This window comes from Mycetomoellerius zeteki, unplaced genomic scaffold (genome assembly GCF_001594055.1).
Source record: "Mycetomoellerius zeteki isolate Tzet28-1 unplaced genomic scaffold, Tzet1.0 scaffold122, whole genome shotgun sequence".
In the NCBI taxonomy this organism is placed as follows: Eukaryota; Metazoa; Arthropoda; class Insecta; order Hymenoptera; family Formicidae; genus Mycetomoellerius; species Mycetomoellerius zeteki.
This window is the reverse complement of record NW_017256147.1, coordinates 2,749,274-2,763,727: the sequence shown is the minus strand read 5'-3', so window position 1 is coordinate 2,763,727 and position 14,454 is coordinate 2,749,274. Positions and strand designations below refer to the sequence as shown.

General features: G+C 35.5%; 2 protein-coding genes across 2 annotated transcripts; one reads left to right on the top strand and one right to left on the bottom strand.

The window, feature by feature from the left end:
* Positions 1-10,642, bottom strand: LOC108731277 (protein N-terminal glutamine amidohydrolase). The gene is made up of 6 exons (XM_018461530.1): positions 10,457-10,642; positions 9,383-9,470; positions 8,890-9,051; positions 3,119-3,272; positions 2,750-3,020; positions 1-2,471 (listed from the first exon to the last, which is right to left on the bottom strand). Exons 1-6 carry the CDS (start codon positions 10,521-10,523, stop codon positions 2,317-2,319), a joined length of 897 nt encoding a protein of 298 aa, XP_018317032.1. The 5' UTR covers positions 10,524-10,642; the 3' UTR covers positions 1-2,316.
* Positions 6,664-8,206, top strand: LOC108731276 (isochorismatase domain-containing protein 2). Its single transcript, XM_018461529.1, has 4 exons — positions 6,664-6,991; positions 7,261-7,404; positions 7,481-7,666; positions 7,969-8,206. Exons 1-4 carry the CDS (start codon positions 6,863-6,865, stop codon positions 8,119-8,121), a joined length of 612 nt encoding a protein of 203 aa, XP_018317031.1. The 5' UTR covers positions 6,664-6,862; the 3' UTR covers positions 8,122-8,206.
* Positions 10,643-14,454: the final 3,812 nt, after the last annotated feature.

Sequence of the window (14,454 nt, the reverse complement as noted above, 5' to 3'; positions counted from 1 at the left end):
CTCTGATATATTTAGCAATATCTTGTCTGAACGATAAAGAGAATCTTTTTTTCGGTATTTTTGTCTTTTGATAAAGTTTCTCGAGATTACTCGCTAAGAAGATCGGTCCCGAATTTTCCACACGTTGCGCGTCCATTAAAAGAAACCTGTCGTGGAGACTGCTGTCGAACAATTTATACTAAAGCGATTTTCGGTGACTAGATACTTCGAAATCGTAAACTCCTCCGCTTACAAGTACGTACGCTCGTAGTAACATGATATATGCGAACTGGAGGTAAATATGTGTCGATGAGAAAGGTAGAGTGAACTAGTGAGAGACTTTGGAAGGCAAAGAGTGGACGAACTCTTAAAACTATCGACCCGACCGGTGGATTATTTTACGAATTATTCGTAACGTCGACTCGCCGAGTCGATAGTTCGATAATAATTGCTTGTTGATAAACTTCCCTGTTGCACTCGACCGAATGAAACAACTAATAATGAAATTAAATTATAAATGCAAATAGATATAACTCTACGGAACTTGCGTTCTACATCATCACCATTATTAAATAATGTGAGGTACACGAGGGTCGAGGGAAGAAAGTCCACACAAAGGCTAAACTTTCAAGGTTGCCGCATCTGATAAAATGTGCATAACATAACACGCGATTTAACCCTTTATGATCCAAGGTTACATCATGCTGATCGGAGGTGGCGAGCATTTTACACTTATTTTGCACTCGTATCAAAGTTATTCTGATATATCAAGGCTACTCCACAATCGCGAACGTTTAAATGAGTATTTATTCATACTTGAATCATAAAGAATTAATCGCAAACTCACAAGAATAAATGTTATGATGAAATCTAAAATACGAAGTAATAATTCGAATGGCTTAATAAGATATTCAATATATCTCTACGCAATATTGAAAAATAATGTTAAATCTTAATGGATAGAACATATTTTCTGCTTATCTTATTTATAGAACAGATAGAGAATTTAAAGCATTCGTTGTAAAACTTGTTCCTATCGTCACTAAAGCGACGCGTGTTCGTTGAGTCAACAGGTTCTTCGATGTTAACAATTGGTCGCGTGACGATGTTGTGTATCCATATCAAGTTAATACACCAATTAGGGAAGCCGCTCAACAAGCGAACATGTATCTCTTAAGAATCGGCTTTTTAGTATAAATAGTAAGATAAGTATAGCGTAGGTATTCAAAGTAGAAAGTGTAAAGTATCACAAGAATTACAATAATCGTAATAATTACGTTACGTCGCAAAGATTAAGTTCTTGACCTTACTACATCGATCGCACAGTAATTATAAGCGCTTTTAATCGCGTCCCGCGCTTCGAGCACGCGCCGATAGACAAAGGGATCTCTATCAAGTCGGATAATTCTCTGTAAATACATCAGTCTTTGACACAATAATTATAATAACACCACTGACAGAGTAAAGCCGTGAGAAATATCGCTTTATGGCATGGAGACGAAAGTACAATACTTATATAAAATACGACTCGAGTTCGGAAATAGGTGATCGAATGTGCTACATTTGCCGGAGGAGAGCACCCCATCCCGGATAAATTCTGCGAAGGAGATTTTAGTAGAAGAGAGAAAAATGGATTTCGATGGAGCCCATTAATACGATGCATAAGCACTTATCGAGAGTATTCAAAAAGCAGCTCAGCAGAATCGTTCTTTATGCGCGGCAAGCCAAATCACTCGATTGGAGAATAAGACATCAATCCCGTTATTATATTGCAAAAAGTGCATGTTTCTGTTATCGATATACATAGGTTTTGATTGTGATAAAACATGAGATTTTTAAATCTTTCTACCTAAGAATCGGAACATCTCGATTAATAACAGATAAATAATTATTACTTGCATTGATAATTTTATGTACTCATTGGTTTCACATTACCCGAAGGTTTATGCGTAAAATTTTGTTCGTGCCAGAACAGAGAAGCAAGAAAAGTAATAAATAACAATTGATAAACTTATCTGAATTATCTAAAATATCTCCATTCACGACGATATAACGAAATTTTGACAGAAGTATCGCAACGCCATAATAAATTTAATTTCGCTAAAACCACCTCGGTCCCAGCTCGGTTTCCGAGCAAACCCTGCTCAAATAGCAATACAACGACTTTATATTTGAAATTCTGCCGTAGTTAGCAGCAATTAACTAACATTATTATCAAATTTCGATCAAATATTTAGCCCACGATGGTGCTTGCACCAAACCAATTCCCTTAGGCCATACAATTGATTTCCAAGATGTCTTATCAAAGCGTACGAACGTCGCGCTGCAATTCACGACTTAAGTTGCTGTAGCTTGCGGTTGAGGCGGTGTCGGCACCTGTGTGTTGACATTTGGCCTATAAAATCGGTTAACTAATTGTTTCAAACTCATTACAACGCCTAGTCCGGTTCCTAGTTCCATGTTGATGAATGAGTCGAGATTATCCTTGCAAGCTGGAACGTACGAAATGAAGTCGATAAATAAAAAATGTCCATAAATAGATCGTTCTACACAAATATACGTGCAGTTCAAAGAATCATGGTACAATCCAAATGGAGATTAAATAAATGTTGGAAGATGATGTTAAGAAAGGAGTATATGTCAAGGTCCCATTTTTTTGCTATGTTCATATCGGACGTGAATGTGATACTTCCAAGAGGCCAGGATGCTGCGAGAATTGTACAGGAAATCTTTTGCAGGTCCATAGAATTTTCTGAAGCTTCCTACATACTTGGTGTCGATATTGGAGGATAATCCGGCGGTGTCTTGATCCAAGTACCATCCTTGCGCTTCATGTGATGCCGATTCGATGCGAATTGTTGTAAGTACACGCTGGCGGGCACCAGACGGAATCTTCTATGATATTCGGGCCGCAGTGCCTCGTCAGATCGGAAGGTTTCGGTCGCGTACTTCCAGAAATGCGTGGGAAATGGCAGGCAGCTTTCTAAATCGTACACCACCGCCCTTTCGTCGGGTGCATATATGAGAATAGCATGGTAGTCCTGCAGAGAAACAAGGCATTCTTATGAAATATTACAGAAGGGAGGAGGAGACGCCGTGGCATTTCTTAACTTAATTATCGTCTCACTGCGATACTAACCCACACAACCAATTTGTCTTCATCCTTCCCCGATCGTTGACGCCAAAGGGGAACGCTTCGTCGTGGGTTGCTTACGAAAACAACGTGACAATGTTGCAATTCGGAAGGATGTCTAGTCGCTACGTCTTGACAGAGCTTCCAAACATTTTCCTCGCTGAAATTGGGTACAAACCGCCCTTTATCTTCGACCAAAAATATTTGTGTAATCTATAATTGATTCGTTTTTCTACCAGAAATACGAAGGAATAGTTATACAAACGATTAACAAAACATTTTATTTGTTACGTATGTCATAGATATTTTATCTGTTTGCATTTTATCTTATTTGTTATTACTTATTTATATCACAGACATAAATAACGAATAAGAGAATGAATTTAAACGAAAATATGGATGTTAATCTTTAAAATTTAAATTACATTCAGGAGAAAAGATCAAAGATTTTTATATTATTTACTACTTAGGCATTATTACGTTGTACTCGTTAAAGATATAAATTTTTTAAATAGAATAATTAATAAATTTAATAATATTAATAATATTAATAAAATATTAAATCAAATAATATTTTATATATAATACCTATCATATAGAGTACATCGTCCAATTGTGGGAGTTACATACATGCGAAAAACCATAAAATTACAACATAATAATAAAGAGAATATAAAGAATATTTAATGATGGCGTTAATTACAGCAAAAAAAGTTCGACCTTTGAGGCTCACTCTGAAAGTGCAAAAATCACAAAAAATCGCCCTACAAAAGTCATAAAAAAAAAACCAGCGTCAACGTTGTTAGATCAAATAAACAGAGTGCAGCTATTATCGAATAATCACAAAACGTATAAGTAAAAAGCTAAAAAGAATCGCTTCACCTACCTGCAGGTTACGTGTTCTGCGCAATTACGAGGAAAATGAAACCGATCTATAATCGTGCTCGTGCAAGCGGTTTAGCGCGACAACAGCGTCGCGTGCCACCACATTTCGTGCGCATTATTTATCGCATGCATTATTAATTGCAATAAAAGCGGGTTTGTGCATTCGCGCCCGTTTAAGCGGCACGCGTTAAGCAGCCGGTAGTTAAACGGCGTGAGAGCCAGTACAGCTGTACTGGTGCCACGAAATAAAAATTCATTTCGCAGAAAGAAAGTGAAGCGGAAAAATGCGAATAAGCAGTCGCACAAAGCTCCCGTTAAATCTCTGACCTATATATTTATCGATCTCCATAAAATAGGTTACTTTACGTCGAAGTACAATACTTTTCGACAGAAATTTCATTTATTCGTATTTATAAATCAAGATAGTTCGGAATAAATTCCAATTCACGAGACAAAAGTGCTGTTTGCTCCAAATGTATTCGAGACTTGAAACTGCGCTCAATTAATTCTTAAACTTTGCGTTACGACACGCTGTTACTAATCGAAATTTTATCTCCCACCCAGTCAAGAATCACCAGCGAAAGCAACAGGAGAGCGTACGATCGACGGGCTATTCAGTATAGTTTCGAATTACGCGCCGTGCAAAAATGGCGCGGTCGTCCGCAACGTATCGATCGGAGCACGGATGCATGCCGCAATACGGCGCGTTTGTTTGTCCGAGGATCGATCGGGGAACCGCGACCAGGTCGGGGCACGCTGTCGTCGATCGGGACGATCACGCAAAGATCGCTTACCAGTAGCAGCTGGTGTTGACGCAATCGGATGCCTTGGTGAAGAGCGGCACCAGGGGCTTCGCGTTCCCGGTCACGCGAGGATCAACGGCCATCCTGCGGACGTTCCTGCGGGACACTACGTGAGATAGGAACCAGGCCGAATGCACCGGACACGCGAAAACACGAGCGCGTTTAAGCGAACCGTGTTAATCACCCCGTGAGCCTCATAACGAAACGTTAAACGATCTCGAACCTCTCGTCCTCGTTCTTAGCCGCGACGCGCACACCCAACCAATCGGGGCATCGTTCAACTACTGCACCTCGGCGCGGGCAGCGCGACTCGTTTAAGGGTTCAAGCCCAGTGTCCCTAAATCGAATGAGATAACCCCACCACGCGGCGCTCTCATAAACCTCCGCGCACCTGCGCACTACGCAGCATGACCTTGCGGACTGTACTCGGGGCGATTTTGGGCGATTTTCCATAGGCCTGTTCTTTTTAGCTCAACTTCTTGCACGGTTCATCTTTTCTCTTTTTCTCTCCAACGTGAAGAGAAAAGGAAGAAAGATGAACCGTGCAAGAACTTTGGCTAAAAAGAACAGACCTCATTGCTTAAAGTAATTTGAATTTCGAAACGTCTTCTCCGAGGAATGTTTCAGGGTTGATAAGTTTTTTTTAACACAATATTGTTTTTTAAATTTTTAATATTTTGAACAGATTTTAAATATAATATTAAAAGACACTTGCTTTAAATATGGTTCAAACAGGTTTTTCATCAATCTTGGAAAATTTTACTGGATATTATATAGAAAATGGATAAAATAGAAAAATTTTAGGAATTTAGTATTTCACAAATTCTTCGGAGTGAAATTTCACTCTAAAAAGTGAAAATTGAACAAATGGTGAAAAAGAGTGGCTCAATTTTCAATCTTTAAGAAATTTCACTCTTTAGAGTGATCTACCCTGAAATCTCATTCTTAAAGATTGAAAATAAAAGCAGGACGGGGTGAGGGAAGGAAAACAATCATTTTTTATGTTTTTTAAATGCTTTCTGTTTTTTTCGTAAGAGTCCTATTTTTTATAAAATATGCACGCGACTGAAGAATCGAGTGTGATCATCGCGCATGTGTGGATCTTTCCCTTGATTTGATAATGGCTGCGTTCCGTTTCACACATGATGCGCTTAATGCATCATTTATCCTTGTTTAACATTCGGTGAATACAAGAATAAAAGATGCATCGTGCGCATCATGCGTGTAACGGAACGCAGCCAATATAACATTGCGCCCGATTGCGCTGACACATGGCGTGTATTGGCGTGCACACACCTAACATGTAACGCAAGCATAAACATGAGATGCAGTGCGTTTCTTACTCGCGTGCAGATTTATTATTGCCGCACGGGTGATAAATAAATTCAATGAGAAATAAATAGAGTAAAAAAAAATAAAGGTTATCTCGCTAGCCTCGTTTATATTTATGCGAGAAACTAGCCTCATAAGTGAAATATTTCTACTTGCATTTTAAACATATCTTGATTACTGTTTTGTTCAGGATACTGTAATTTGATTACTGTACTTTTTATTCATAAATAAAATGAACATTAGAAACAGTAGGAACAGCTTCTTGTCGGTTTTAATGAAAATTACAATATTTGATATTTTTAATAAGAGCTTACGTTGTGCCAACGAATGTTTGATTTTACAGGAAACGTTTCTATATTAGCCTTCAAATTAATGAAATGAACAATTAGGAATAATAGAAATAGCATCTTGCTAATAATGAAAATTATCGTAGTTGATAAATATTTAATATAAAAAGCGATGTTCTGCTGACGCGTATCATTTTAAAAGAAGCATTTGTTCATAGCCTTCATTAATTGTTTAGAGCGTATGATTAGTTAGCATATAGATAAAAATTCCTGATATCACATGACTCACATCTCGCATCTCGTATATAAACTTGTCGAGTACGTCATACTTTGTAGTGATTTTCAAGTTTTCGTAAAACGCAATTTGTCGCGTTGTTCACGTTTCTTCCTGTGCACACTAAAATCAAGTAATAATCACGATAACACAAATATAAACAATAACGATGGCTATAAATCCTGCGAAAGCTATACTCCGGCAAGGAAGAACCGCACTATTCATATGCGATGTTCAAGAAAAGTTTGCGAAGGCTATATTCCAATTCGATAAAATAATTCAAAACTCAACTAAACTGGTAAATTCATGAAATTACATGTTTTACTGTACGATTTATGTTAGAACACATATTGAGGTTATGTTATTTCTCATAATTACAACACTGTTCCTTTCAGCTGAATTTCTGTACAGTTCATTTTTTTCCTTTTTCTCTCCACGTTGGAGAAAAAAGAGAAAAGCTGAGAGGTGCAAGATACGTTTAACTAAAAAGAACACTTAAGGCCATCCAGTTTTAAATTAACATTGTTACAATACAATTGTCGTAGTATAAAATATTATTGTTTACAGATCAGCGCTCTAAGAATTATGAATGTACCTATGCTAGTGTCTGAACAGAATCCAAAATCTTTGGGGAAGACTATTCCTGAACTTGATATCTCTGGAGCCAAGGGACCTTTTGCAAAGATGCAATTTAGTATGTGTACTCCTGAAGTAAGTACACATTATATTCATGTTCTACAAATAGTATTAATATCGGGTACGTAAATACGTGCTTTACTTTCTTCAGATTAATAAGGAGCTTGCGACGCTTTGCAATGGACAAAAACCAGAGTCTATTATACTCATAGGTGTCGAAACGCACGTCTGTGTAGAAAATACAGCTATTGACTTAAGACAATATGGCTATGATGTCCATACTGTGGCAGACTGTTGTTCATCGCGTACCCAAGAGGACAGATTACTAGCTTTGGAGGTATGTTCTACGATTAAGCATGTCCTTTTTAACTGAATTTCTTATATAGTTCATCTTTCTCTTTTTCCTTTTCATATTGGAGAAAAAAAAGAAAAGATAAATTGTTCAAGAAGTTCAGCTAACAAAAAGAAAGACTTGTGCTATTCAGTTTATTAACTATTATTGCAATATAAATGTTATCATTTTTAGATAAATTTCTGTTCTTTTGGGGGAAAAAAAAACATGTTTTAAATATATGTTTGTTTATCAAATGTATTGTCTTATTAAATATCCATTGCTCAAATTATATTTATTTTTTACAGAGAATGCGAGACATAGGATGTCACATAACCACTTCCGAGAATGTTATATTCAAGCTTATAAGGGACGCAAGCAGTGAACAATTCAAAACTATACTGTCTCTCGTCAAAACACCAACTCCATATACAGGGTTAGTTCCTGTGTCAAAGATATAAATTTCTTGAAAAGATCTTTCTATATTTGCTCTATGTACATACGTTTATACCAATATATACCAGGCATATATATCATTAGTCTATATGGTCATACAGTCATAAATGGTTCTAAGGAATAAAAAGATTATATTTTATTATAAAATATCAATGTATTTACTTATATAAGACAAAAAGTTTAATGTATATAAGTACTTTGTACTTTGTATTTATAAATCAAGTTTGTATCAAGTAAATCAGGTTTGAATGTTTATTTCATGCCTGTCGAGCCAAATCCTTCCGCACCTCTACTCGTATCGGTTAAGGTATCTACTTCTTCTATTTTAGGATATGTAATTTTTTCACAAATTAATTGAGCTATGCGATCACCAGGTGTAACTTCGAAATCTTCGTTACTGTGGTTGAATAGTACTACACCGACATTACCACTGTTTCAAAAAATAAATAAATAAATAAAATAAAAACAATGGTACTTTTGCTCCATTATCGGGCCTTAAATTTAATGCTTCCTTAAATTCATCTTTAGATGCTCTGTAGATGCCAATAAAATAATTTATAGAATATCTAAAATTAAATCTGATGAAGCTTCAAATATAAGGCCTGACTAAATATGAGCATTTGACATTTTGTTATCCTTCAATGCTTTCCAGCAAGACACAGTATAATATAGTGATGTCAGTGATTCTGATAGATGATTATGTTATATATCATTTGTCTCTTGCTGGAGGGAAAACACCCTTTGTCTCTATAGAAACTATGTATAGTGCATACCGATAATCTGCATCTATTACACCTGCACCAACATCTATGTGATTTTTCCATGCTAGACCAGATCGTGGTGCGATTCTGCCGTATGTACCAAAAGGAACTTCTATTTGCAAATCAGTCTTGACTAATTCCTTGCCATGGGCTGGTATAATATACTTGTATGCACTGTATCACACAAGAGAAATATTTTAAAAACTTACACGATCTTGATCAAATTTCAACGATTATTGTCATAGATAGGGAAATGTCACAATGCTCACCAAATACATAATTATCATAATCGAAGGCAGATTTCTTTGTTCTCACTAGGCTTATTAGGTTACTTACTATTTATTTTATATATAACATATATTTATATATAATATTCTGAACGAATGTAACTAATACAGCAATTGTAGATTGACCGATATTACACTCTTATTGTTACTAATATTTGGTAGAGCAGAGTAATAGGAAAATTAGTGAAGTCAGTAATCATAGTGTCGAAATGATGTACCTCCGTAAATCATAGCCTGCCGCATAATCCGAACCTTTCATCGGTGGGAACGCCTTGTCCGACAGCTTAGCGAACTTCAGTACGTTTCCTGACATGACGAAATTGTTATCTCTCACGAATTCCTCGCAGTCTGATTCACAAGAATCACGAGTGCCCAACGATGCCACGCTATGCCACGCCGGTTTGCCGCCAAAACGAGATGATCGTTGGTAGTGGCGGTAAACACTAAACAGCTGCATCCGTCGTTATTCATTTTATTGTAACGTATTTTTATGAATTTGAGAAACACAATTAATTCGCAAAGCTAAAAAAAAACGTGGCATATTTTGGCAATCGCGATCAATGATTGTAAGATATGTGATAATGAAATTAGTTAATCGTGTATAAGTCATTGTTTTTACCGCGAAATTTAAACGTACGGATCTTTCGTTTTTCTATCTATGAAACGAGGAACAAAAAAAAATGTTACTCTACGTATAATGGGAGAAATATTAGAAACAAGAGTAAATATTAGAAATAAAAAAAATTAGGAAATGAATAACAAAAAATATATAAATAGCTTGTTGTATTTTATATGTATTTGTTGTGCGTTTTACGTTTATTTTTTACTCTTAATTTTTTTATCTTTTATTTATTTCTGTACTTATATTTCTTCCATTGTGCAAAGGACTTTAAGTGACTCTTTAGGACTGTTCTTTTTAGCTGAACTTTTGTACCAGTTCATCTTTCTTCCTCTTTTTTCCTCCTGGAGAGAAAAGGAAGAAAGATAAACCGGTACAAAAGTTCAGCCAAAAAGAACAGGTCTTTTGACTAATCGAACGTCACTGCATGTCTCCAATAATATTCTTTTAGCGTTAAACTATTTTTATCTGTCTCATACGGAAGTACTTCTCGTTTCTTTGAGGTTACGGTAATAAAAAAAAAAACTGGATCCAATACTATCAGAATATAGAACGCAATGGACGATAATGTACGGGTCTATATGCAGACACAGTGTTCATATAGAGAACAACAGTATAATTAGCTGCAAAACTGTGCGTTATTATCGCAAAATGGTTAATGTCGATGACCGACCTCTCATGCGGCTGTATAAAACTCGACATGCACTGATCGACATCGCTCGTACAGTGTAAAATGACATGAAGGCGAAACAAATGCCGGTGTTTTCAGAGAAAAACTGTTTCTCTCCACCGCATGCAATCGCGTAAAGCCCGTATCAGACTACCGACTCTGCAGGCCGACCCGACTGCCAACTCTGACTGCCGATCAATAATGGACCAATCACAATAAGACTGATTCAATGTGATTGGTCCATTATTGGTCAACAGCCAGAGATGGCAGTCGGCTTGCAGAGTCGATAGTCTGATACGGGCTTAAAGCGCATGAGTGATGGCCAGCGTGCCTCGCGGATAAAGCCCAAGACACAATGCGAGGAATAGCGATAGCGACAGGAATAACATGATTTTAACCTATCAGAAATCGGATATATCGGAATACACAGTTTCTGAAATCGCTATCGCTATTCCCTCGCATTGTGACCACTGACAAGATAGCAGACAAATTGAATATTTCTGATTTATTTATGTCTATATAATTTGGGAATCTCGTTTGAGGAAATTTGGGAAAAGCATTTAAACATTTAGGAAATAGTATTTTTCTTGTAATTAACAAATTTTATCATGCGTCAAGTTAGCAGACAGCGATTTTATTTAATGTGTTTTATGAATGGAATCTATTAGAAATTATTTGAGGAAGACGTCTTCATTATTATTTTCATTTGGGAAAAGTCATTATTTGGTAATTCAATAGATCCGGGCTTAATTGATTAATTTTTGATGATTTTAGGTTTACTATATTCGTTGAACTACACCCATACTACATCCGGGCTTTGTTCGTTTTTTCATAATATATAAATCTATTGACTTACCAAATAGTGACTTTTCCCAAATGAAAATAATAATGAAGACGTCTTCCTCAAATAATTTCTAATCGATTCCATTCATAAAACACATTAAATAAAATCGCTGTCTGCTAACTTGACGCATGATAAAATTTGTTAATTACAAGAAAAATACTATTTCCCAAAGGTTTAAATGCTTTTTCCAAATTTCCTCAAACAATTTCCAAATTATATAGACATAAATAAATTAGAAATATTCAATTTGTCTGCTATCTTGTCCATTTTCTCTGTTTATTTATAAAAATTTGAGCAAAAGTTGAGAAATTTTAAAAAATATTTATCAAACGCAAAGTTTTCTTGAATAGGCATGTAATAACTATATATGTAATTTTTAAAATATATAATTTTTATAAGCACCGAATTTTTTAATTCATCATTCAGTTAGACATTTTTGACATATATAATATGTACATTTAAGATCGTTTTTTCTAAAAAAGATCTTAAAAATACGTATTTATAAAATTTCAAAATAATTTTAAAATAATCCTCTCTTCTAATTTTTTATCTAATATTTTAAATATTGTAAAATAAAACGATTAAAGAATGAACAGAAGAAAAATACTGATTTTATATAAGTAAAAAATGATATTTACCGCGAGGTTGCTCCGCCGGTGCTCGATGTCTCTCTTAGACCTCCTCCTCCTCCTCTCAGAATCGGGTTGACATCCTCTCGCACAGGACACTCGCGTAAAACACTCGCGAATAATACACTATAATCTCGCGCGGACTAATTATAATTATAAATGTCCATTAGTCCGATAACTTGAACGGCACTCCCGAAGCAAACGCGCGACGCGACGAACCGGCTGCGGTTCGTTCACTTTCAATTAAATCGGCGACGAGGGTACGTTAGCTTCCCCGTCGTTGGATTTTTACACGAAAACAACGATTTTACTCAAGTGTCTAAAAATTTATCTAGATATATCGTTCAGATAGATCCGAAAATTTTTAGTTACTTGAGAAAAACCGTTTTTTACGTGTATATCCTTCGGGTACTGAGCCCTCCCACCACGTCAAGGTCGTACCCATGAGAGGGAAGATATCACCTGAAAAATGTAATATACACAGCTATTATCTATATTGCTATGCAATTATCGGTTAACTTTTAGAAACGAATATGAAACACACGTCTGCAATTCGTCACCATTGCGAAATAAATTCAGAGCAGATAAAAGGACTGAATATCTTTTATTTATAGACGATGTCTGTAAGATATGATTAGAATCAACGGAATAGGCTAGAGTTTATAATAAAAAAGAGAAACGTTCCTTTTATTATCGACAAATAGTACCAAAGTTACGTTTAATTTTTTATACGGATCGTATAACGAAAGGGGCACGAGAATAAAAAATTAATTAAATTATTAATTACATTATGAACTATATATTAATTGTGAAAGCAGAAATTGCGTTATTTGCGTGAGAATATTAACGTTGCTTTTTTATGACTCGCGTGACTACCGTTCGTACAAACAGGTAATCGTGTCGCGTGCCGCTCTTCTTCACATTTTTATTTGAAAGGTAATCGCGAATAATGCTAGATACAATACAAAACGTTGTATTTTACGAATACTCACAGTATACGATTACTAGCTCGCAAAAGGATCGAGATGAGAATCACGGAACAGATATTTCGTACGATTCATTCGTCCTTTTATGAATAATTAATCTTGCGAGCTAGTAATCGTATACCGTAAGTATTCATATAGTACAATGTTTCGTATCATATCCAGCATTTTTCGCGATTACGTTTCAAAAAGAAATGTGAAGAAGAACGGCACGCGACACGCTACCTTAAAAACCTTTTTGATATAAATATTCGTATTCATTTGAAAACTCAAGACTCCCTTTTAAGCAAGGAAAAATTATTTGAAACCACTTGTAACAATTATTAATTAAAACATTTAAATAAATAATAGAATGCGTGCATATCCTTTAACTAGAATAACTCTCAATGCGTTAATCTTTTGTTAAAAATATTCAGTACATTGCGCGGATTTCGTGTAACGAAAAGTTATTACAAACTAATAATCGCTTATTGTAACACGATTGAAATATACAAAATATTCATGAGCTGAGTGTGTGCGTAACGAATGTAAGAAGTAGAGCAAAAATCGTGCAATAAGGTCTATTTGTTAGAGAATATTAAAAATGTAAAAGTTATTACTTTACTTTTATCTCATAATATATGTACGTTACTATTATAAATTGTATTATGAGAATCTAACGCTTAAACAGATGTCCGGCTATTGGGACATTTACCTTATCTGTAATGAATTGCATGAATGAATGCGAAATCCGGAGCGACTCGTAACACGCAGCCGCCCTCCTCTGAAATCGCCGAGCGAATGTCGAAATGACGACGCAGTGCGTCACCGCGCCGCGCGACGCGATCCCACTCCTCGTTATTCCGCTGGCGCTCGGCCCCCCCCCCCTGCTCGCCGTTCGGACATCCAACCGTCGCGTATGAAAAAATATTCACGGTTTATTCAATGAAAACGTAATTTGTAATTATTCGCGTGGGCGGTATTTTTGATGTTTCAACGTTACGTCTCAATTTTCATTATTCTTTTTATAATGAGAGATTCATATTTAAATAAAGGTTGATAATATTCTTACATTCTTTACACAAAGTACACGCAAATTTTCTTAATGTTGCATTGAAACAATTTGCGCTAAATACAGCTTTTTCGACTAAAAGTATTAAATATCTTGTTAAGTATCATTTAATTTTTCAGCTAAAAAATTAATTTGAGACGCTACGATTGCTGCAAATTACTCTGTGTTTCAGAAATTCTTTAAACTTATGTATATACAATGCCAATAACGGCTCAGTAAAATAACTGTTACAAATTATTTAAAATAACAGTATAGAATAAGTTCCAGAAACTTACTTAAAATATAAAATCGTAGAAATCGGTGAAAAAAACTGATACGACTTGTTTAAAGTAGCTGAGTTAACTTGATTGAATATTCAGTTTCGAGTTTCTTAATATTCAACAACTTTTATTTTCACATTAGGAGATGCGAAATTGAAATTTTCGTTTAAGGATCCATTAATAAACATTGTATCATTAAAAGATTTATTAAATAAAAACGTAAAGATTGTTACT

Coding starts and splice junctions, on each gene's coding strand:
- LOC108731276 (XM_018461529.1), top strand. CDS start 6,863: ATGGCTATAAATCCTGCGAAAGCTATACTCCGGCAAGGAAGAACCGCA. Junction 7,405..7,480: donor TTAGTATGTGTACTCCTGAA/GTAAGTACACAT, acceptor TACTTTCTTCAG/ATTAATAAGGAGCTTGCGAC. Junction 7,667..7,968: donor ACAGATTACTAGCTTTGGAG/GTATGTTCTACG, acceptor TATTTTTTACAG/AGAATGCGAGACATAGGATG.
- LOC108731277 (XM_018461530.1), bottom strand. CDS start 10,523: ATGTCATTTTACACTGTACGAGCGATGTCGATCAGTGCATGTCGAGTT. Junction 3,273..8,889: donor GTAATAGATGCAGATTATCG/GTATGCACTATA, acceptor ACCCAATTTCAG/CGAGGAAAATGTTTGGAAGC. Junction 3,021..3,118: donor AAGACAAATTGGTTGTGTGG/GTTAGTATCGCA, acceptor GTTTCTCTGCAG/GACTACCATGCTATTCTCAT.